Below are 25,325 nucleotides of genomic sequence, written 5' to 3'. Positions count from 1 at the left end.
GAGGTAGAGGTAAACACTAGTTTAGTCCATTGACTCCATAGACATCTAAAAACCAGTCAGTAGGTTGTTGATGGGGAAAAAAAAAAAAAATCAACCATCTAAAAACACTGTAAGAAAAACTAGGTTACACCACATCTAAGGCATGGTCACTTCCCCAGCTCTCTTACCGTTTTCCCATCCTGGCCATCTCTACCTGGTGGCCCTCGGAGACCTTTATCACCTTTGAAACCTGGGATGCCTGGTAGTCCTGGTGGGCCAGGAGGGCATTCACTGCACACGTCCTAGGGGAGAACATGGAGAAAGAAATTAGCAATAGGCTGAAGGTGCCTAGCAGACCCTGCAGACACTCTCTACAAATGCAGCAGTGTGATGCTAGTATAACACGTAGGCTTTTGCAGTTTGACCATGCTGGGCAGGATCTACGTTACTCTGCCTTACAGAACTGAAGTGAGGGCAGCGTGAAGCAGAGCGAGGGTCAGCAGCTGAGCTCACACAGGCTCCCATGGGGAGTTTGTTATCAGTTCTAGTTTGCCAGGTCCTATCTGATCATGCAGAATCAAGAAACCAAAGAAAAGCTCTTCCCAATGGGGAAATCAGACAGCAGCAAAGCAAGACTACCAAGAACAACTTTGTTTTGAAGCTACAAGACTACCAGAAAACTGTTTACTGGTCTGAAAGAGCTGGGTTACTATTCAGAGGGCAGATTGCTAGGGAAAACCCAGGTGCAGCACAATTTCAGAAAGGGTGCTCTGCAAGGGAAACTGTATTCAGCCGCTAGCATGGCCAAAGAGAACTCACCCAATGGAGTTTGTGAAGACCAAGCGTATGTCACAGTGTCCTGGCCAAATTCTGTCATGGAGAATTACCACCTCCCTCCTTCAAAAACTCTTTGAGGCATCATCTCAGTAGTCTTTACATTTATACTATCCTCAGGAAATAAAATACTATGGGTATAACATTTGCATTTCAAAGGTAGACTCCCTTCAGCAGAAAGGGAGTGAATCCGGCCTATAATACACAGCGTAGCCCAACAGACAGATCATCAGGCCAACAGTTAGGACACCTTGCTCCAACAATCCAATTCTGTCAATGATCCATTGCAAAACTCTGGGGTAAACTGTCTTTCTAAGCCTCAGTCCCTTCATGCATATTTAACTACTTACAATACAAGTGCTTGAGAGACACCCAAAAGAACAGAGCCCTAATTTCATCTGGGATCTCAAGGTGCTGCTTTACATAGAGCTGTACCAAGTGTGGAGTGAAAAAGTACCAAGCAGAAAGAATATGCAGGGTGTATGAGTGTGTTTAACCATAACATAATCAAAGGAAGAAAACAAAGGAACATCAAAATGACATCCCATACCCAAGAATCAGTCCCTTGCTATTATCCTGATCAAAAATTCCAAACAATACCATACAGTGAGCTCTCTGGGAAAATACTTGGCTCCTTAAGAAAGACAGCTCTTCAACAATGGCCATCTTAAAAAGGTCCTTTTGTTAATGGGGCTGGTAAAGAAAGGTAATTTTTTAGTTTCTTTTAGTCAATAAGGAAAGATTTATTGCCATGTCCCAAGACTGCTTAAAAATCTCCCAACTCAGCCCATGTAAATCTGTAAAGATTTTACAGTCAACACCTATCAAATACTGACCCATTTCCCAGACAAGTCTCTAAATGGAGAGTAAAAGCAGACAGACAGATCATCACTTTTGAAACATGAGTGCATCTGGGGTTAATTACCTGCATCCTTTTAGATGCACTATGCAAAATGACTTTGCACCCACAGTTTGAACCTACTACAGTCACTGTTGAAGTTATACATGAAAAATCAAGACATTTTATTAAAATTGTTTCCATTTTCTGTTTTAGGTAATACAACTTGACAGTGTTTATTTCTCCTTGGGAACGCATGCCTCCGAAAGAGCTGAAAAAGTCTCAGAGCTTTTGTAACATACACCATGTTATAAAGATCTTTGTAGGTCATGCCACTGCTGGGGACAGACAAAAGGCATTGGATTTTGTTCTCCAACGTGTGCTCTAGTGTTCCAACACCAGTGCAAGTAGGAGACCTGAAAGTTTCAAGCTCTGACAGAGTGTTTAAAGGGACCTTTTGCACTTGTAGCTCATATACTTTCCCATCACAGAGCGTCAGTCAGGTTTGAATCAAACATACAGATATACTCCCTCCATCTTCAAAGGCTGATTACCTTTACTAAGAGATTTATGTCCTCTGGAGAGAGCAGGGGTGAAGAACCCTGTGGAATGAGAAATTCATTATCTCAGGCAATTTTAAAAGACATGAAGGTATAAGAAATTTTTCTGAACATGCTTATGGACTTTCTTTCCCTTGCCCTGCCCAGGACTCACTGGGCTAAACACATACTTACTGTCCTACATTATCAATACACTTCATCACACCTGAGATGAGCTGAACTCTTCATGTATAGGAAATGCAGTTCTTGCCGAGGGTACTGCATAGCGGTGCTAAGAAATTGCCTTTAAAATTTTGGCTTTTATTTGCATGCAGGATATCCAGTTATTTTCATACTGTTCCAAAGCCATCACAGATATTTTTATCATAACTCCTTAATAGTTCTTAGTGTTTTTCCAGTTGCTCTGCTGGGAAAAGCAGCAGTGGAAATGCACTGAACTACACTTCTGAGGTAAGGTGTACAGGTGGAAACTGAGTTAAAAGGAAGATGTAATACAGAAGTGAAGTTACATACCGGTTTTCCAGGAGGTCCCCTTTCCCCTGGATTTCCAGGTAGACCCTGCAGATCAAGAGAAAGAAAAATTTGTGACATTATCATACAATAACCCCCTGGTTGCTCCCACACTCTGTTGACTGCTCTGGACTAGCACACATTTCTATTTTCTGCTACTGAGCACCACTGCTCCTTGTATGTGGCAAACAGTAAACTCCTTTAAATATCTGCAACTTTAAAAGTTGTCCCTCTCAATTTTTTGCCATCTCTTAATCATGTCCTCTGAACCTCTTCTAAATCTCACTTATCTACCATGTGACCTTGTTAAATTCATTTGAGTGACACAAAGACTGAAATTGCTTTAGCTTGTCTACTGGTCACAGGAAACACTGAACTGCAATAGTGTGAAGGATGAAGCTTTAAATCCCTGAAGATACTTGTAACATGCAAAATCAAGACCTTGCTTCGCACAAGCCTTGCAAACAGGTCCCTTGCACCTGAAATAGCAATGAGCCTTTTTGTTTGTTTATTTGTTTGTGGGGGTGTATTGGTATCAGTTTCCATGAGACGAAGGCATAGAAATGACCAGCATCCTTAGAATTTAAGGTCCAGGAAGTCATAGTTTGAAAAAGGGATCCCCTCCTCCCAACGGGCATCTCTTGCCTGTCATTAGTAAGTCATTAGTTAGTTAAAAAAAAAAAACAACAACAAACAACCAAACCAAAACTAAAGAATATTTTTTAATCTTTGCATAAAGTAATTCTCACATGGAAAAACAAATCTTTTGAACGGGACAGTTGGTCACTGTTCAGATGGTGACAGAAATCTGCATTGCAAGGATCCTTGCAGTGGCGTTTTAAGTTGGACTGGGTGAGATTTCCCAAAACCATTCTCTGCTAAATTCCTGTATCCAGCTGGACTGTCACCCTGTGTCATCACTCAAGCATATACACATTCTATCCATATTGATCACATAAAAAAGGCTGTCCTACATGACCAGTTTTGCATCTGCAGGAAGAGGTTCTACTGACCATTTAAAAGCATCTTATCTGTGTTCAGTTTGGTTGATTCCCAGGACCCACCTGGAGAGGTCTCTGGGATGGTGCCAGATCCTCCACCCAGGATGTTAATCAACACACTGAAGATACAAGTAATGGGTTTCAATCAGTCTAGGCTCAGCAGGAGCTACCTAGGGGACTCTCTGAGACTATCCAAAATTTCAACCTGGAAAGCTCCTTTAAAAATTGGTCAAATGCTTTGTCAGGAAGGGGACTAGGCGTTCTGTCAATCACCTTGTCTCAGGTTGGTCCATCGTCTCCAGTCAGTTCATTGTGTTATTTATGCAGACAACCAGATGGAGAATTACTTGGCTACCTGGGGATTAATGACTTAAGTGCACTGTGTGTGCACACAGGCAAAGTCGTGATACCCCACTACACCGTAATTATAGCTCTCGAGCAAATCTGAATTTCGTCTTGGTATCTCACTTATAACTTAAATTCCATACCTCTTGCTAGAGGAGAGAGAAGATGGGAAAATATATTGATTGTTCTTTTTCTATGCCCACATTAAACACTTCTAGGTGAACAACAACCCTTCAGTTACCTTGACTTTCTGAGAGATGAATATTAAACAATCCATGGATGAAAGCTTGTTTCCCAAGGAACTAAACCTTCTGCAGGTGAGAACCAAGAGAAGATAAGGTGTGAAGGAAATTCTTAGCTCATAATTCCCCGCAAATGTCTTTCTGGGGAATTGAGTAAACATGAGGAAACATTATAACCATTTATAGTTTTGCTTCTTCCACAGAGCAGCAATGTGGTTGTTAGAAGATTGTGGGATGTTCCCAAAGTCCCTTCTCTTTCACAGATGCTAATCGTCAGGTCATGCTTTTGGCATCTTCTCCACTGTAGTTCTCAACCACTTCTGCAAGTGGGAAGAGGGTTGCCTAAATAACGATTACACAGGTCTTATATTCCCAGATCTGCTCTTTTCAGGAAGACTCACACAGCACTTGCTTTAAGGAGTGCAATGCAAAGCAAAGACTTGAGCCATGAGAATCATCCTGGATCAGAAAGCAACACAGAAAAGACAACGCAGAACTGTCTTTCATGCTGACTATTAACGTAGCCATAACCTAGTTCTACCATAGGGCTTGCTGACAGCCTTTTGCTTAGGGATCTGAAACATGACATGGTACTAGCAGTGGAATTTGAGCATTTAAAGAAGATTTATTTAAAGAAGAATACAGGAAAAGACTTCTTATTTATGAGAGAAGACACACAAGAAGGGAGTGACCAAAACTGAAATCCTGGGAAAGACTTATGCGTGGCTGTGATATCCACGTGATATCAGATTGCCTTGTGACAAAAAAGGATGGACCTATTTTCTTGAGCTGGTGATTTGTAGCTGGTGATGTCTTTAAGCCAGGATAAGAAATTAAGCTATGATGTGTCATGGCTAACAAATGTGAAAACCACTGCATCCCCAGGAAAAGTCAAACAGTTCAAAGGTACGAGACTGCAAAAAGAGACTGTCCTTTGAAGAACGCTTCTCTGAGCTGAAACAAACAAACCAGATGCAGGATGATGGCACTTCAGCATGTTGCATTATCAGAGAACAGGCAACTGGAAGCAGAGTCCAAAGTAGAGGAAAGATTGCTGGACTATAAAGGCCTAGAGTTAGAAAAGGCTGACAACAAGGGGAAAGCAGAATGAAAACGCTAGAAGGAAGGCACGGAGAGTATAACTGCATCTGACAAGCTGACTAACAGGGGAGGAAATTGGGAAAGAGAAAGCCAGAAAAGAAAAAAAGAACGTAAAAGAGTCTGCCCCAAAAACTGCATGGCACTGGAAAGAAGCACTGCTAATGCGGTGTGGGAATATGCACAGACCTAAATAACAACCACCATTGGAAAAGCTTGAACACTTTGAGGAGTTTGTAGCCAACAGTGGCTGGCACAAAGTCGAATCTCCAATAAGAATGGTAAAGCACACCAGGGCAGGAAGAAGATGTCAGCAAGGAGGAGGTATGATGCAGAGTACTCTATCAGCCTGCAAAATCTGACACACAGGAACGGTCTCTAACTGGGAACTGATGGCAGCTGTGCCGACGACATGCTGAAAAATGATGCTCAGGTACGTGATGTACGTGAAAATAAAAGAAAGAGAAAATATATAAGGAAGACAGTCGCACAGGCTTATGGTGGGGTAGTACTATAACAAGACTGAAAATTAAACATGACATGCAATAGCTTAAATAGGTTATAGGTTCCAGGAATTAAAAAGCCAATAGGAGGTTTAATAAGTGCACTCTGGTTTGGGGTGTATGTACCCTAAAACAAACACCAAGGCTCCTTGGAACTGCCCTTCTAGCTGTATGGGAAAACCAACCCCAGAACAGAAAACTCTGCTTTTCAGATCCGATGGCAGTAATGTATGCATCCACAAAGGTTTTGTAATTATGAAAATAAATGCAGGGGAAGATTAACTTCCCGGCAATACTGGAACTCAGTTATCAGAAATAATTAACATAATTAAAAAGTTATTAATTCAATGTTTATGTTAATTAAAATTATCATAACCAAAATACAGAAAGAGCCTATTAAATGGGTGCCCTCACTACTAATAGTAGGACAAGAGAATGTCTCATTCAGATTGTTTTCTAATCTAAGAAACATTTTATCTCCCAGCAGACAGGCAGAGGAGTGTGGATGCTTCCTGAGAAATGTGTAGTGTACGGATGGATATATGGCAGGAAAGTGTCTTCTCCTGTAGGGATATCTGGTCAAGGACCTTTTTCAATGCAACAGGGGACAATAAGGAGGAAGCCATAAACAAGAACATACAGGGACACAAACCTGACCGACAAATGATAAAGGAGGCAGGGATGGGAACCAAACCTGGTCAGTCACGCTAATTGATGAGAGCAAGTGGGAGTGTGGGAATGTCTATTCCAGCAAGGTTATCTGATCTGGGACCTTGTCAATTTGGAAACTAAGGGAAAAGGAGGAAATCAGAAATAAAATATACCAACACACAGACCTGATGAGAAAAATAACCTCACCACTCACACTAATTGATGGGCTATCAAAAAAACACAGGCTGCACTTCCAGGAAGATCAACCTGGACTTTGCAAGTGATAAGATTGTAAACCAGGGGGACCCTGAACTGGGAGGGGAATGGGAATTGATAGAGCTGTGCAAACCCATGAGGGGACATGAAGGGGAGGTGGGACCGCGGGTCACAGCCCATGTGCCTGGTGCCGGCTGCTGGGGGGGGTGAGTATCTGTCTCTACCCCAGTCCTGGTGTGCATGGGGGGTTGCGTGTGTATTCACTAGCAAACGTCAAGCTGGACCAGCTGGCAAGCAGGGGGACCTCGGGTCTGGGCCGAGGTACCAGGCAGGTGGGGGGTCTGCGCCGATACGCACAGGGTGAACAAGTGTAGAGTGCACGAGGGATGAGAGTGTGAATGCATGTGCGTTTGCAGCGAGCATCGGGCTGGACCAGCTGGCAAGTAGGGGACCCGTGGGGTGGGTGAGGGGGTCCGGGATCCAGGCAGCAGTGCCAGGCGGACAGAGGGTCTGTGCTGATGTGTGAGACATCTGCAAATATGTGTGTTCTTGTGAACCTAGAGAGCGGTGTGTCTGTGCCACCACTAGTGACCTGCTGTCTCTGCCAGCCCAAGAGAAGGAGGAGACCTGGCTGGATGTGTTTATGCTGTGTGTGAGTCCTGTATGTAAGTGCTGTTGAAAGTAACACCTTGTCTGTGGCAATCTGTGTGACCAGCTGCGTCAGTGTCCTCTGTGTCTGTGTGTCCATGTCTGTGTTTCTGGGATTCATGCGCAGCTTCGTTACTGGTTGAACCTGCAAATGGGAAAGGAGTAGACGCATCCCTCAGCCTGGGCAGAGACCCCAGGTCCTGGACACCAGAGGCTGGGCAGGAGGGAGCTGGTCTGGAGCAGCTGGAGGAGGTGGCCATGCACGTAACATTACTTAACATGTAGCATTAGTTTTTGCAGCTCTCAGAATATGAGATAGATTTGGCCAATATCTCTGAAGAAACTACTTAAGGCTACACTTTTTTAGTGCTCGATACAGGAATACTGCCAATGGAAAATGTGATTTGGATTTTTCTTTCCAAAAGCAAATGCAAGTAATATTCGAAGTAATTGAGGGCATGAAAGCAGGCACGATATGTAGTAGTACCGTTATGGAGCAAATTAGTCCTGCTACAGGGAAAATCAAAGAATACAAAAAAGCCTACAGAAAGCACTTTTCAGACTTTAAGAATTGGAGCTTTAGTTAATCAGAAAAAAATGCAAATTTAAAGACAAGAAAATAACGTACATGGGACAAAGACAACATGTCCCAGTTTTGTCTCAGAAGAGATTCTGTAGGGATTCATGGGCACAGTGAACTCTAGAGGACACTTCATACAAATAAACAGCAAGCCTTTTGCTAACAGTAACAGAACAAAGCCAACTGGCATGACTGTACTGTAAACCTGGACAAGGATTTCCAACACCTAAATTTCAATAAAACAAGACACTGTCCTGAGAATTCTTGATATTTGATCAAGTTGCCAACAGGTATTTCAAAAGGTGACCTTGGGCAGTGCTATGGCAAAAAATATGGCACATGTTTTTAGGGCACTAGAAAGAAGCTAGAAGGTAGTCATGTAAAAAACAGCAATCTGTTAATCTATGGGAGATAATACTGGCCAAAGCTATTGCAAAAGAAGTATTGACTCTTCCATCTCTCCAAATACAACTGTAAATCTGATTTAGCAATATCAGGGAATAGAGCAACTTATAGCAGACACACTTCCAAGAGCATCTGATGAGTCTGTAACTGGAAAAATAATGCAGAGAATAACCTAATGTATGTAAATGCGATTTAAAAGAATTATTCAGTCTCAGAAAAAACATGGAATATATCTGCAAAGTCCACAGCAAAAGACAAGACATGGAGGCAAGTCATTAAGGCTATTGCCACTGAATGGCTTGGGAATTACATGGCAAATTCGTACTAGCAATTCAAATTGGAGCTTTCCTAACTGAGTACAAAAATGGGCATGCTTCAAAGAATACAGGAATTGTATGGATATACAAGAGTGCAAAAACAGAACAAGAAATCCTTTGTACTAGTCATAAATGAAAGTGATCAAGAAACCGCAAATGCATGATCTTGTCAAAATATGTATCCCTGCTGTTATACCAAGAAATGTTAGAATGTGCCCTGTAGTTACATTTACACTTCCTGAAACCCAGGTAGAATTGCTTAATAGGTGATCAACCAGAATACAGAGACCTCCTAGAAGACATATGGAGTGCAATTAAAACAATTAGTGTAGTAGAGGACGTGTTTTATAAGTACCATGAGGAACGGTTCGGTTTGGGTAATTTTCTGTGGGGAAAAGGAACGATGTAAAGTATTGCCTCCCCAAGAGCTGACCAGTCAACGCTGATCTGAGTACAGCCAGAAAACACTCAGAAAAGCTGGCCCCAGCCCTCTCCTCACACGATACAGTTGTAATAAACCCATCTATAGTATCTCCTGTTTAAAACCTCTAGGTTTAAAATCTCAAACATCTGAGATAAGGTGAGAACCTCTAAGGGCAGTCAGCAGGACACAATAAATCCCGAAACCGTGGCTGCTCAGGGACACAGAGTGATGGAGGCAAAGGATCTTTTCTACTATCATGGACTGTGGAGGAATACCCTGGCCATAATCGTTTGTCTTGTGGCAAAGTAGGTGGGAAGAAAACCAAACCTTCTTCTCCAAATGCTGCAGGAGGAAAGGAGACCCATCCCATAGGAAAGTATAACGTTTAGGCCAGATGATGTACATCAATAAAGCTACATGAGCATTGAAAATCACTTGCCGTGGACTTCATGAAAACTGGTAGCCATTTCAGACACGACAGCATCATAAGGCAGCGCTGAAGCGTAGAGTAACAGAAGGCCACTGCCCCCTGCCCACAGCGTTCCCTCAACAGGCACAAAACCAAAGATCAAGCCTTTCAAAATCTTCAGAGCCCCCTTGCTGGTTTTCCTCCAGGACTGGTTTCCACACGACAGAAGTGGCTGACCAGCAGTGAAAAAAAACCTCTCCTCTTTCTGATTCAACACTGCAACAAAGCCAGGCAACAAGAGGGATCAGCTCTCCAGCTGGGAGTCTGCCACCTTTCTCTCTATTCTTCAGCTCCATGACTCACCCAATGAGACGGCAGGAGTGAGGACAATGCACCAAGAGGTTAAAATGTCATCTCTCATGCACAGCAGCAGCAGCAAAATGAACTCAGAAAGAGCTTTTTAACAGCTGTGGCCTTGTTTTCATAGAAATATTACAGGTTACTTATTTCAGCAGCTGCTAAGAAGTTCCTAGACAGCTTAACAACCATCCTTTTCCAGTGTGCGATCATTCCCCAGTGCATGCTGCCAAGTCCTTTCTCCAGTGCCATTTTAAAATGGCTCAGTGGTAAAGTCCACCACTTTCTTTGAGAGGTTACTCCTTAGCCTAATTTTTTTTCCCCAACATCCTAACATGTAAGAGCTCCACTTCGCCAAATCATCTCCCTTGGACCATCCTAGTAACACTCAGTGACTGCAGTTGAGTATGAGCACAATTTTTAGGGAAATTAGATTTGAGCATTGGCAAATTTATTGAGCACTTACACTTTTATTTTACTTACATCGTGGCCAGGAGGTCCCTGTGGTCCAGGGATACCAGGCACACCGCGGGGACCCTGGTAGTGAGAGAACAGACAAACCCACTAACGTGAACAGCGCTTATCAGATGCATCTTAGCTGAAAAGAAGAAATTCTCAACCCAATGGTTATTGGGAAAAAAATTAAGTAGCCCTTAAACAATTATGAGAGCGTTTAAGAAAAAAAAACCCTAAATCTCACATTGCACTGATACAGTATCAGTCATTTCTGTGCCTCAAGGGACTCTACATGCATCACTAAAGTCAAGCCTCACATACCTTGGTTGGAAAGGTAATGATGACTCTTTACAGGCAGGTAAGTTTATGAACAAGGAGAAAATATGAGTGAGCACAGGACTGTAGAGGAGAAAAGAAGGTCCAGCTCCTCAGTGCAAAGCTAGTACACCAGGTAGGACTGCCTGTGGTGCTGGAAATTCATGCCAGTGTAAACTGAGATCACAGTATGCACTTATTTGTTTCATGCCAATGGATTGCATCTTTGTAAAACTGCATATTGAGGAACTAGGTGTGTTGGTGAATACTGAAATGCAGGGGTTTCCTGTAAGATTTAAGCAAGAAAAATGCTTAAAAATGGTTTCTTTTAAACCGTTGAGGCCTTGGCTATAAGGCATAGCAGTGTGCCTTGAATTATGTGCTTTGAAATACTTTTTTGAATGAAGGGTTAAATAAGTGACTCATTCTTTCTTTTGTAGGACTATTGACAGGTAAGGAAAAGTTGTCATCATGTCAAGAGTCTCAATCAACTCTTTCTCACAACTTAATATAGCAGACGAGTAGCTGGTAATGCACAAGAGAAGTCTCCTTTGGAGCGTCAGCCACCCTGTGACCCTACCATCCTTGGGCAAAAAGAAACTAATGAAACATGCTTTCATGAAATCACTGGTAGAAACACAATTAATGTGGTTGTGCCCTCCCCATAAAACCTGGGTGTAGTTAGAAAGACATACTGTACCAATGACCCTTTGTCTCCTGGAGGTCCCGCAGGGCCCTGCAAACAGAAAAGACACAGCAATCAAAACACTTAAAATTAACACACACACACCCACCCCCCCCCCCCGCCTTGGCTGATCAGGGTGGGTCCTGAAGCACCAAGATAACAAAAATTGGAGAAGGAAGGGTGAGGAAAAGGAACAAGTCTGACAGGCTGCTCATACAGACATTGTTGGAATGTGCAATACTCACAGCAGGATATTTAGGGGAAGGATCAAAGGCAGAGTAAGGAAGAAATTTAGGTGGATCATGGAGGAAAAAGTGTGAGAAAAAAAGAGAAAAAGGGACCAGAGGGGTCAGCTGTATGCTAACATGATGCTTGTCTGACTGAACCCTGCACTTCATCATCACTGTCATAGAATCATGGAATCATAGAATACCTCAAGTTGGAAGGGACCCATGAGGTCCAACTCCCTGCTCCTCGCAGGACCACCTAAAACTAAACCATATGGTTTAGTGGGCATGGTGGTGTTGGGTTGATGGTTGGACTTGATGATCTTACAGGTCTTTTCCAACCTTAATGATTCTGTGATATGACTAACAGCATCATCCAGACACTCCTTGAACTCTGACAGGCTTGGTGCCATGACCAGTTCCCTGGGGAACCTGTTCCATGACTGACCACCCTCTCAGTGAAGAACCTTTTCCTAATGTCCAATCTGAACTTCCCCTGATGCAGCCTCCTTCCATTTCCTCGTGTCCTATTGCTGGTCACCGGAGAGGAGATCAGCACCTCCACCTGTGCTGCCCTCCTTGAGGAAGGTGTAGACTGAGGTGAGGTCACCCCTCAGGCTTCTCTTCTCCAAGCTGAACAAACCAAGTGAGCTCAGCCACTCTTCATAAGTCTTGCCCTCGAGACCTTTCACCATCTTGGTCGCCCTCCTCTGGAGTTGGGTGCCAGCAGCTGGGTTGTGAGGCTGTGAACCCATGGGGCTCACAGGTCTGGGTGCCAGCAACTCGAGGACACTGGGGCACAGAGGCCTGGGTACCGGGCAGAGTAGGTGTCCAAGACCAGCTGCTGGTAAGATCCACATTTCATGTATATATTCCAACAATGGCCTTCAAACCTTGTCAGCCAGAGAGGAGGAGTGGGATCAAGACATTCTTGCTCATGTTTCTGAGAGTGCTGTTTAGGTTTATATGAGTATTGATAAAGGCATTATTCTGTGCATTGGTCTGTGTGGTCACATGCGTGTGCATTGCATATGCATACGCCCATTGGCAATATGTGCTCAGCCTCGCTACTGGTTGGACCTAGGGACACAGAACCACAACACCCTTGCATCTGTCAGGCTGCGACAGGACAATTCCCCTAGGTCCTGAAGACCACTGTATTCAGCATCCCACGGGACCTGCGTGCTCTTTAAATGAGGTCAAAGCAGGGAGTCCAGTGGGCTTGCGTAAGCTATTCGTTTGGGGATGTAACTTAAAAACGTGCAACTGAGTAGAGTTGCACCAGAGTGAGCCACTAGAAGGTATCCATTTGTATAGAAACACTAGAGAAGTGATGCAGTACCCATATCCATCATGGATGAATCAATCTGGCATTCCAAACACATCCAAAACAAGGCTTGACCTCTCAATTCTGGGGCTGTGTTTGAATAAATTGGTTCACACTATGACTCCTCTCCCTTTGGTTTCTATTTCAGGCACATTAATTCACTAATCCCCATACAGTCCTCCATGCAACACGCCTTAATGCTCTGCTCAAGCAAAGGCTAAATACATAATTCTGAGCCCATAGTAATATGAATAGGGCAAGGCAGAACAAGAGCAAAAGCCTTCTACTTATGCAGCACATGCATCCATTAGGCAACTTCAGCATAAACATGTGAATTCATCCCGTTTCTCCAAGCAGTCCCCTCTTCTGCTTATTGGGAAGAGCACACTCTGCTAATATTCAGTTTACAGCTCAGTGTTACATAAATAATAACTCAACCCTTTAGCAGACAAAGTAAAAAAATCCTCATCTATGTATACCTTTTATGTAGGGCGCAAAGCCCAAGAGAGGTTAAGGGCACAGGATGAAACAGGGTGAGGACAGGACTCCAATTAAAAAGAGTTGCTGGCTCCCAGCTCTGAAGCTGAAAGTATTATACATACAATTTTGTCACATTGCTAAAAAGGGTACAGGCTGACACTTTTAATTCAGCATGTAATATGCACTGAAGCAGCTCCACTGAGTTTATTCTATTTTTTTTCCATGGGACTCAGTCTTTCTGAAAGCCTGATGGATTCAAGGTTATACAATGCTTTTCAAATTCCAGAGTCTTTGCACTGGAGCTGAGGTTATGATGAATCTACCGTGAAGAAAACCATCATAATAGTTGTTAAAAAAAAGTATTTAGTGAAGCAGATTAAATAAATAAAAACAAAACATTGGGAATAGTGTGATATGTAGGTGGCTACTCATCCTGACAGTGGTCAAACAATGATGACACAGGAAAAAGTAATCTTCTGGTGTGAGACAAGGGATATCTACATTTAGAGTCAAGTTCTTAGTCATTTGTGTTCACAGATAGGCAGATGCTAAAGCCCCAGTGAAGAATAACTTTGTCATTTGGTGTACATCAGGATGCAGAAGTGAACTCATCTACCCTTGTACTGAATCTAAAAATCAGTAATTAAAAACTAGCCGCAGCCTAGTGACTTTCAAACAAGCCAGATGCTCATTTGCTAATTTTAATTTTAATATTAATGACTGAACATTAAGAAATGCAAGAACATCACTGTTCCTTAGATAAATCATAACAAATAACACCCAGCAAATCTTCAATCATCGGTAACACTGTCAGGACCATGAAGGCCATGACACAGCCACAGTGTGAAACATGACTGACCCAGTCTGCTTTACCTTACATAGTATTCAGCGTGGTAAAAGCAAATATTAAGTGGAAATACCTCAGAAAGCTGGATTCGTCAACCAGTACTAGACAGCAGTATGAGTTATCATTTCAGGGTAATTTCCTGTACTAACTGGGAAATATATCTAGATAACCAGAGCATGAAAACATTGACTGTGATTGGTACAGTGTCATGGCATGTTGCAATGGGGTTGCAAAAGAATGCAAGGTCTCAGATGTCCTCCAGCAATTACAGCTAGGAATAAAGTTTGCTTCCTCCTAAGTGTATTTCACTCGCAAATTCAGTGCATATCTGGAGGACTCCGAGCAGGTCTACAGTCAGAGTGCTCCCAAATCCTCCTCATCTCAAGAGGGGTTGTACATGCCAAGTATTGGAATGATCGAGCCCCAATGATATGAAAATCCAAACTTTACGGAGCAGAATCCCCGATACACCTTGTGGACCACCAGTAAGGGTATACCTTCAACACCGACTGCAGGAGGTGAGGGTAGAGCTGGATGAGGTGCAACTAAACCTTTGTGGGAAATTATGGGGACGATGGCATTCTTGGAAAGCAGCAAAGTAATTTTTTTTTTGTGTTTCCCTATCAGAGCGCTGACTATGTCACTGATATAGGCATGTGTGTCACTGATAACAGGCATGTGTGTCACTGATAACAGGCATGTGTGTCACATTCATCCCTTCTAATGGGGTGACAGCAGGGTTACATCTCCCCAGCAGACCAGTCCTGCTGGCTTAGCACAGATCTCAACTCACATCCACAGCCAATGTGTCAAGACGATGCAGGAAAGTCACAAGCAACAGCCAGTGATATCAATCACTCCTATAGCACTTTACTGCCTTCTCTTTCAACTAAAACTAAATTCATCAAGAGCCCTTACAACAGACATGAAGACATCTGAGCCACAAATGGCAGCCTCGGGACAAGTTTGCGGTTTGTATCTTCGGAGGATAAAATGTCCTACAGGCTCCTGGCACAGCTGAGCACTGGCAACGCATTCCCCAGATGGCGATGGGTAAGTTTGTGCCTTGTTACAGGTTGCAGCAGGACCTGCTACTTACAGGGGGTCCAGCCAGCCCAATTCCTGGCACGCCTCTGTCTCCCGGCTGTCCAGGGAGGCCAGGAGCTCCCCTCTCACCCTGAAACAAAGGAAGAAGTTAAAGGTTTGGTGCACTGTTGAGAAAATGTGCTGAAATGCAATCAGGTTTTACACCATGACGTAACACTGGTACATCCTGACCTGATCCTGCCCACGGAGGAACGGTATCAGGTTGTGGCAGCGTGGGGATATGGCACAGTTACTGACATGTCATGCCAAGAAAACTGCCCCTTTCCTCCACACGAGCCCCAGCCCACCTCTGCGAGCACTCACAACGTCAGTGTGTACCCCATCACCTAGCTGAGCGGGAACACAGCCTCTACAAGTATTTTATTTTATTTTAGTGCACAGCATCCAATTTCCGTCATTTGCAATTGCCTGCAGGGTATTAGGCACGCTCCTTGGCTTGGGGAAACACTAAGCACAATAATGTGCTTTTCTTTCACTGTGTTCTGCGGTACATGGCTAACCTGCAAACATTGCTAAATAGAGATTATTTATTGGGGGCAGACAGAATTAGGGATGTTTAGTTACATCTTAACATTCTCATTTCCTTTACCAACGTAGGCCTACTCAGAGAAGTATATGAATAATTTTTTGTAAAAAAATAATTCAACAGTTCTACCACTCTCTCCAGAGAACTATACTACAAAAGGAGAGACCGCCCTTCCAGAAAACAGGGTTTTCAATAGTAAATCCTGCAGAGCACAGACAACTACCTGACACTGTTTAATGGACATTGTAGAACAGAGGGTTAAGAAAGAATTAAGCTGCAATGCTTAAATTTAACGTCCGTTCTCTTGTTATAGGGAGAAATCAAATAAGATTTTTACGGATTGTACTGCAGTTGTGACATTTGGTCTCATGCTGGCAGTAGACTTATAACAATGAACTTTATTTATGTTATTTATTATTACACTATTTCCAGCTATGTAGAAGCATGATAGAAAAATTGTTACCCGTGGATTCTGCCCACCCAAAATTCAGCCTGCAATATCTCCTAAATTTTTTCCCTTTCTTTCTTTCTTCTTAAACTAATCTTATACTACAAAGAAACAATACTGCAAGGACAGTGAGAGAAAATGTATTCTGATTAGTTCAAACACTCCAGCAGATCCCTTATCTGTTATTCTATTCAAGAACATAATTTCAATACAAAAAGTTCAATAGTATTTTCCCATGCACAATTAAGATTCTTACCATCTTGTGTTGATATCGAATAGAATATTTCATGAGATTTCTTTTAGTGTTTTTTCTGACTTTTATATTAATTCTCAGTCTATTATTGTGTGTGTGTGTGTTCTGAACTGTCAAAGATATATGCAACAGACTACAATGCATTTATACAGAATGCAGCAAAACGAAAAGAAAACATTTCATAGCAGTTTGGTTATTTCAAAAATACGGGACCTAGATGGATATAGTCTTATACTGCTATATTCCTACTTATATCATTTACAGAATCAACATCCTATTCTTTGAATCCAGATCAGGACATGGTCATTTCAAAGAGGACAATTTCTGTCATATCTGATTGAAGATTCAAGCACAATCCATATGTTCCCAGAAGCAAAGATTTTTACTATTTTATTCCTTTCTCTGTTTGCTGTGTACTTATAAGGGAATAAATATTATTTTCAGCTGAAATTAGTGCCATTAAGTTAATCAACTAGCTACTGCTTGCCTTAACTACAATTTAGGAGAGCAAACCAGTACTATCAGGTCCCATTGGAAAATAATTCACATCCTCCTTGGAAAGAGGTGAAGGAAATGAGTGCTACAGAGGAGTGCACTATGAGGGGCTCACAGGCGGTCTCAAGAGTAGGTCATCCTTTAGCTATGAAATGTTTCTTTGCTGTATGGATTAAGGGTCCCCAGTCACATTTTCCCTAAAAAAGCGTGCAGCATTTAGTCCTTAGTCTGCGTTGAATTCACATAATGCTGGAAGACATTTTAAACAGGGAAAGTGAACACAGCTAATTCATATCTTAATATTTACATCTATAGACATATTGGAATAATAAAGAACCTCCTAAAAGGCTAGAAGTCCATTTCTGTATGAAAGTTACACAAACTCTGTATTCCAGTGAAAAACAGACCATGTTTTCACCATAACTTTTTCTCCAGTTCCAGTGATGGAGAGAAGTAGTCCACAATGAACAATAAAGCCCATGCTCACCTTATGTCCAAAGGGTCCTGGCAAGCCTGGTGGGCCTCTTTGCCCCTAAAGTGACAGAGCCAAAACCAGAAAAAAGTCACCATGCAGCCTGGACTTGGAGATAAGTCAAGGCAGCAAGCATCCCCACCACCACCCTCCTTGCCTCACACTGTCCTGGCAATATTTTACTGATAACATGTAAGCAAATTAAATAATCTGCTAGCTTGGCTAGAATCAAATGCTTTTAGAGAAATTCCATCAAGATAAGCATTTTTGTACTGGGCACAAGGACAACAGTTACTCCTTGTGGAGGTCTCCATTTTCATTGGCCACTATGGCACACTGAAGGGGGTTTAAAGTTCAGAAATACAGCTGCAGTTCTCTGCCTTTTTGGATGCAGCACCGTAATCTGCAGCATTTTGCACAACCAGGCCTTTCATGTCTTCAGTAGACAGCCTGCAAGCACTTGTGACAATGCAGCCTAACTCTACCAAAAGTCTACCATTCTCCTGCAGATGTCATGCTCATCTATCTTGCATTGAACTACTCAAGCGCAGAGCTTGCCAGCAGTACTTACCTCTTCTCCATCTTTACCCTTACCAGGCAAACCTGGCTCTCCAGCAGGCCCTGGCTCACCAGCTGGCCCAGGTAAACCCACTTTTCCTTCTTTTCCAGGATCACCCTGTAGAAGACAATCCAGCAAAGCTCTCAGTAGCATACTAAAGACCATTCCTGTCTCAGGTCTTTCATTGGGACTGAAAGAGACGCGTTTTCTCTAGCTTTCTCATCTGAATTTTTCCTGGCATCATAGGAAATCCTCTTTTATGGGAAGCCTTTTCCTTCGGTAATCTCAAGGAATTTGTAATTTTCCTTAAGGAAAGTAAAAAGAGACTTCAAAATGTTTTGGGAACCAGCTATATGAGAGGGGCCTTGGTCCACACATGACCCTGAGGCAGTTCTCAGTAATCTGGAAGATTATTTGACTGAAGGGGCTGGGATGCATCCCCTTTTAAACCCCATGCATACATGGGGCCATGTTTCTGATTAATCATTCCTACTCCAGCAAACAAAGATCAGGACTCTAGCATGCTGGGCACTGTGCAACGTATGAGCAAATTACAAACCCCTGACCTGAGAGAGCTCATTCCCTAGCTATGAGATGGGACATAACAGTTAGGCAAGGCAGGTAAAAGGTAAGCAAGGGTGCCCCGGAAAGCTGAACTAATGGTCCAGTTACAACAGCTTATCAGGAAAGCGGAAATCTCCATTTCCTAACCATGAAAGCCAGTTTTTCTTCCAGCTTTAGATTTACAGCGGTGAACAGAAGGTATTTAAAACACCAAATGCCCAGTCTCGTCAGGCAGTGAGGACAGTAGAAGATCGTCATTGCACAAATGTGTAGCAGTGACTTCACTGTATCCAGTTGTAATTCAGTGGTTTTATTAGGTAAATTACAAAGCTGCAACAGGGTGAAAACCTTACAGCATGTGTAATGGAGAAGGTCAGACAAGATGATCTAATGAGCCCATGTGTCTTAACTGTCCACGAACCTATGAAATCATTTCCCAGTTCAGACTGCTTCTGTCCCAGGTGACTTAAAATGCCCAAGAAGAAAAGAAACAAATCCAAGAACGAACAAACTCACCTTTTCCCCCTTTGCTCCCTCCTTCCCTGGTAGTCCAGGGTCTCCAGGCACACCCTGGAGAGAAAAGAACTTTAAAGCTTAAAACTTTCTTTTTAGTCAGTACCTAATCCTAAAGCAAATGGATAGACCTGTGGGTTCAGTACAATCTATCTCAAGGATTAGTATCACTTCTACATTTCCCAGTACAGACAACCTGTAATCCAGAGAACACCACAGAAAAGCTGTGTACCGAGTGCTTAAAGGAGTTCTTTCTTTTTCAATACAAAAAAGAGCTGAACAGCAAAAGGAGAAATTGAGCTAATCCCAGATTTGTGCATTCTCTTTCTACCAATAACTATTTTTTTCATTCTCTGAAATCCTCAGCAGTTCCCAATCCCTTACCCGCAGTCATCGTCTCTGTATCAGAGAAGCCAAAAGTCTCACAATATTAATTTTTTATGGCTACTGCTCTCCAAAGCTATGCATTGGAAAACATAGCTGTGTTCGTTTTACCCTCTATTTCAGTTTTCAATCCTTTTCACGTTTTGGCAGATCTCGAAGAATTCCTTGTCAAAATATAGATGATTTAGAGCTCCAGATTAAATATTGTAACTTCCAACTCACCAAAACATGAGTTAAAATGGAGTACCAATCCATAATGCTAAGATGTGAAATGATGTCTTGGCACCAGTAAGATTGAACTGACCTCCTCACAGGATGGATGTGATAATTATTTTCATTTTTGCATCAGTAAAAACTATTTCCAACTATATTAGCTTTTATAGGTAATATATTGGTATTACTGGTATAGAAGTTTGCTTAAAGGAATATGAAATTGGAAAAGGTCTTAATTTTTAATATCATCTTTCACTTTGAAATTAAATCACTACATTAATACAATTAAATCAAATGTATCTTAACAATTAGTAGAACGGCAATTTAAGATTTCTTGGATTGCCCAGGGAGCAAACACTGCCTTAAAGAGCCCTCTGTGCTAACCCACTGTGTCTGAATACATTCTAACAGGGGGTCTAACTGCTGTTTTTCACTTACTGCAGTGCAAACCCAGAGAAACTCCAGGCACTAGAAAGAAAATTACTGGTGGAGCAGGGTGTAGTGTTAGGCCAAAGATTTTTTTTGCGAATATGAAAAGCTGTATCATGCGCATCTTAATAATGGTGACGAACATCTTCTGAAGTAAGAAGGAAACCATATTGATTTCAAGGCTCTGATTGTAGGATCAAATACTACTCTTTCACAATAAAAACAGGAGTTTACCATGCAATTTTTGTATCAAGAAGGCATGTTTTCAAAAGGAAAGGACAAATGAAAATGAGGCAAAGGAAACAAAACCAGAAAGACAAATATTGCAATTTTTCTCTTGAAGAGCTGGCAGCAACAATTGCTTTTGACAATTTGGTGAGGAATGAAGCAGCTCCATGCCTCCCTCTTGCTACAAATGAATATAAGAATATGTTTCATGGATACACCGTTCTCAGGTGCTTCCAGATCTTTCAATTCAACCATAAAAAAAGTGTAATGAAACACAGCGTTTTGAACCTGATAGTAAACCCTGCGGAAGGGAAAACTAAACATATTAAATGGAGAAATCGGGTCACAGATGGGAAAACAAATACACTGGTGCATACATACCACATTTCCTGGCAAGCCTCTTGGACCTGGGGGCCCTGCTGGTCCAGTCACACCCTGGTTTAAGAAAACGAAATGTGTGTGCATATATAATTCACAACTTGTACCACCACAGGAACAAGATATTCCAAGTGAGATTGGGGTTCATGTCAGACAAGGTGTTGTACAAACACAAAGCAAAAAATAGCATTTTTGTGAAACACTTTGTAGTGTAAAGAAGCATGAAACAATACAAGATGGATGAAGATTCTCTTTGGAAGCTTAAAATTACCCTCCATCAAAATAAATCCTAAATCTAGCTGAGATACAGGAAGAAAAGTCTGGCTCTGAAACATCAAAAGAACAGAGGAGAGTATGTTGATTGAAATAAAAATCTAGGTCAACAAAACATGCTTTGTTGACAATTCTACCTTTCTCTACTCTGGGGAACAAAACCTGAAAACACTTCTTTGCACTAAATAGATGAGCAGCTCAAACCATCCAGAATGTTATAGTTCTGAAATGCAGGTCTTTTCTGTCTGCAAGTGAAAGCTTTCTAGGGTGGGAAAGCCCCTGTCTGTCCCCAAAAATGCATGGGGGGCATGAAAGGACATATATTTGAGGATGTATGTCCCCATAAAGATGTATGTTTGGGCATACCAGGCTGTATTTAAACATTTTCCTCTATACTTGACCATATCAGATTGAAGATGCTACCTCTGTAGTTGCTCATCACCCTGCGCTGGCCAGGGTTCACCTGTCATCACAGCTTTGTAAGGAAAAGAATTTCTATTAGCATACCTAATCCATTTAGGGCTCAACCAGACAGGCTATCTATAAACATCTGCATCAGCAGACTGAAATAATCTGTCTGACTTGGAGTAGAGCACAGAGAAGTCCCTTCTACTGGAATGGCTGGGCAGTAATATCTTGCAGAAGGACAATGCAAACAGTTGGGAGATGACAAAAATCTTCCACAGCACAGCTCTTCACAAAGTGAATGTCTATCTGTTGCCTTTGGTTCACTAAACGAGAATTAACGGTTTCCTCATTTCTGTGTTATTTACAGTCACTGGTCTACGAGCCAATAGAAACATTTGGAGCAGTGGCAGTCTGTGAAAGGATGGCAAAAAAAAAGGATGCCTGCATATGCCTGCATTTCCATATCATTAACATCCTCCAAGCCACCAGGTTATACAATGAAATAAAACCAATGGATAGGTTTGGTAGAAGGAGGATGTTTTTTGCCTTTTTTTTTCTCCCCAAAAAAGACTAAGGGGTCCTTCAACCAAGAGTGAAAGGGAACTGGGGACAGGCAGTCAGAGTTTAGTGTCAAAGCATTGCTAGAGACAATGTCTAAGCACAAGCCCAAGTAGGAAAACCACGAACGTAAAGGTGGAAGAAGACATTTCAGTGCTCTAGGATGCTTCATTTGGATTTCCTATTCCCTCCTTCTCCCAGACACAACCCCCCTGTCTCTCAATCGTTATTTCAAATAGTTCTTCAGTCTTCCTTCTCTGCTTGCAAAGAAAGTATGTGGCCTTTTATTCAGCCGCAAAGGGCTTATACCTCTCACAATAATAAAATGGGACTTGAATCCTTGGCTGTTCTTTAACACACAGTCAGACAATAGCAGCAGTCCCTACAACACATGCCTCCAAAAGTGGTATGTGATGATTCCTCTGGTGATGAGCCTGTATTAAAGAAAGCAGAGTTGACTAAGAAGCCTAAAACCAACTGTGATCAAAAACTAATTCAGGCTGCTGATGAGAAGCGAGCTCCCTGCACCAGCTGGCTGCCTGGGCTTGGCTGATATCGCAGTGCTTTAACAAGCTCTGTCGGCACCTCACCCAGAAAAGAGGGCATTTTGTTAGAGAGGGAGAGACTTGGCCAACAAAAGATGCACAATTTAGAGCTGGGCTGATTGGGGCATTGATATGTTCGGTGCAGCTGGGCCCGTTTGCCCACAAGCAGTGACTCTTCCAGCTGCAGCTTAGGATGTGCCCTGTGCCCGAGCAGCCTGGGACTGCCAATCTGCAAGGCATTGACTTCAGAGTCCCTTCAGGTGTGTTACTGTCCAGGAAAAATGCTGCAAGGGAAACAGTTACTCACAGTCTCTCCAGGGGCTCCAGCTTCACCTCGGGCTCCTTTCTGCCCCTTTGTGCCCTGTGCAGAAAGAAGAGAGATACCAGCTGATTAGAGATGGGACAGGACTGCCTGCCGGACAAAGAGACTTCAAGACACCTGAACGTGCACTAGGCAATGGTTTTCGTTAATCAATTGACAGTTTAACAGCTGAGGAAATAGGTCCCAGTTCTTTGTACAGTGAGAAAATGAAATATAAAAATAAAACCCTGAGACATAAGAAGAATTACTAATGACGGACCAGCTCAGAGGCTGTTTCTCAGCACAGGATGCTGAAACTTGCAGGCATTCATCTGGGTGAAATTCCTTCCTACCCTCAGGCCTACCAACTACTTCATTTCCAGCTCAACTCTGATGGTCTCCCTGCACAGAGGAATTTTTGCCCACAGTTCTCAAATACAAACAACAGCCATTTAGAAATGGTCAAAATAGATGACAGTCCAGAGGGTTTGTCCCAGTCCTACATATCACGCAGCCCTTTCTTTAAGTATTTTGGCAGGACAGAGTCTACTCACTGAACAGTCCCCCATTTCGCAGATGTCAGTTAAAAGTTGCATGGTATTACTGTCGTTTTCATAATGCTAAGACTGCCGTTAACCTGTTTAAGCTATTGATGCCCAAGTAATAGCTGACTATATGGCTTGGGCACAGCACAGATGATGGCAGAGTGAACACGCTCCCACATTGACATAAAAACTTACCTAGGTGAGGACTGGAAATAATATGCAAGAGCCAAGAAATTTTCAGAAGATAATTGAGACTATAAAACCATTTCACATGAGCCACAGTGCATTCAGGATCGAATGGGCTAGGGTTGAATCTGAATGCTCTGCAATGTTTTGCCAATGTACTGCAGTAACTTATCTGTGAGATCTGTGGTTCAGTGGCATCAATACAAGATGCTCTCTTCAAGGATCCTGAAGTTGGAAGGAGTCTCTCAGACAATACTGGTCATGCTACAGAGACTCCATGTTTCTGCTTTGATTTCCTCATGTTGTCCTGATCTCCAGCATAAGTAAATATCTTTGCAGAAGTCCCTGAACTTACAACAATGAGGAAAGAGAAATGGGCTGTTGGTATATAGGGGAAGAATTATTTACAGTGATATAGACCTTGAAGACACCCCTCTCTGGTCATGTCAAAGATTTTCTTCAAGGCTGGGCCCTCTTACCTGTACTCCTGCAGGTCCTGGGACACCTTGTTCACCTGGGACCCCAGGTATTCCCTGCAAAAACAGAGAGAGTTGAAGGACCTGAAGGAAACTGCTCCTTTCTTCTCCTGAGCAGAAGAAGATGTTTCTCCTTCCTCCCACTGAGAGAAGAAAGGGTCATTTTTACAGAGGCTGTGACTGCACAGGACTGTCTCTCCCGGGAGCTCCATGCAGAACAGGAGCAGTCCACAATACAAATGGAGTAGCCACATGCACAATTTAGCTGGGCCACATCACTTCAAAAGCCCTTAATAAATCCTGTACAACCTTACTGTCAGCCAAGCTCTGCCAGCAAACCCCATAGTCCTCTTTTCAGCCACTAAGGCCCTGAGCTATAAATCAGGTGCTTAAATTCATTTAGTCATTTCGCTTCCGGTACAAAAGTCATTTAGCAGCTGGTACAAAGCCAAGCACCACTGTGGCCATCTCTGATGAGAGAAGCATCCCAACTATGGAAGGAGCATGTCCCCACCTCTCCCTCCAAAACAGGCAGCTCTCATGTCCTCTGCCTGCTAAAGTTCAAAACCAACTGAAGAAACACCTGGCTGTGCTTACAGGTTCTCCGCTCGTTCCTTGATCTCCTTTCTCCCCTTTTGGTCCAGGTTCACCCTGATATAAAACAGTAAGACAAAGAGAGAAAGAAAAGCTATTTCCATGGCTGTACAGCACACTGGTCCTGTTTTGCAAAGAGGGCTCTTTTAATCAGATATGAATTCCTAATACAGAGTATTTTCCTCAAAGGACTTTGAGGTCAATGAATTAAAACTATGATATCACACACTAAGATTTGGAGATCTTTGTCTAGACTTCTTGGACTGTGATGATAATAATTGCCAAAATGTTCAATTTAAAAAGACAACAGTTTTCCCTCATAGAGAATAGTAGTTAAAGAATTTACGATTCCAAAATGTGATCACTTCATCTCCAATATATTAAAAGGCCAGATGATCTGACCAAGAGCAAAAGCACAAGCGCCACTGCGCTGCCTCTCTGTAGGACCACAGACCTAATGTCACCCTACAATTGGGGAAATTATCCCACACACAGAGAGTTCCCTATTCCACCTATAAGAGAGGGGTGTTCAGGGTCTCATCTTGACCACTTCCAGAGATGTGTACTATGGAGCTTTTCCTGATCTCTAGTTCTGTCAACATCTCCATACATCCAT

General features: G+C 42.6%; 1 protein-coding gene across 1 annotated transcript in view; it reads right to left on the bottom strand.

Annotated features, from left to right (window-relative positions):
* Window positions 1-25,325, bottom strand: part of COL22A1 (collagen type XXII alpha 1 chain) — a 214,464-nt gene that overhangs the window by 26,033 nt on the left and 163,106 nt on the right. Inside the window, exons 32-44 of the mRNA XM_059815813.1 lie at window positions 24,713-24,766; window positions 24,119-24,172; window positions 22,915-22,968; window positions 20,827-20,880; window positions 19,195-19,248; window positions 18,127-18,231; window positions 17,571-17,615; window positions 15,354-15,431; window positions 11,389-11,424; window positions 10,401-10,454; window positions 2,725-2,769; window positions 2,206-2,253; window positions 168-281 (exon numbers count right to left, since the gene is read on the bottom strand). Coding sequence (XP_059671796.1) covers window positions 168-281; window positions 2,206-2,253; window positions 2,725-2,769; window positions 10,401-10,454; window positions 11,389-11,424; window positions 15,354-15,431; window positions 17,571-17,615; window positions 18,127-18,231; window positions 19,195-19,248; window positions 20,827-20,880; window positions 22,915-22,968; window positions 24,119-24,172; window positions 24,713-24,766 — 795 coding nt within the window. The remainder of the gene's footprint in view (window positions 1-167; window positions 282-2,205; window positions 2,254-2,724; window positions 2,770-10,400; window positions 10,455-11,388; window positions 11,425-15,353; window positions 15,432-17,570; window positions 17,616-18,126; window positions 18,232-19,194; window positions 19,249-20,826; window positions 20,881-22,914; window positions 22,969-24,118; window positions 24,173-24,712; window positions 24,767-25,325) is intronic.

This window comes from Gavia stellata, chromosome 3, assembly GCF_030936135.1.
Source record: "Gavia stellata isolate bGavSte3 chromosome 3, bGavSte3.hap2, whole genome shotgun sequence".
NCBI classification, from domain to species: domain Eukaryota; kingdom Metazoa; phylum Chordata; class Aves; order Gaviiformes; family Gaviidae; genus Gavia; species Gavia stellata.
Note: the sequence above shows the minus strand (reverse complement) of the source record. Positions and strands in the feature narration are given on the sequence as shown.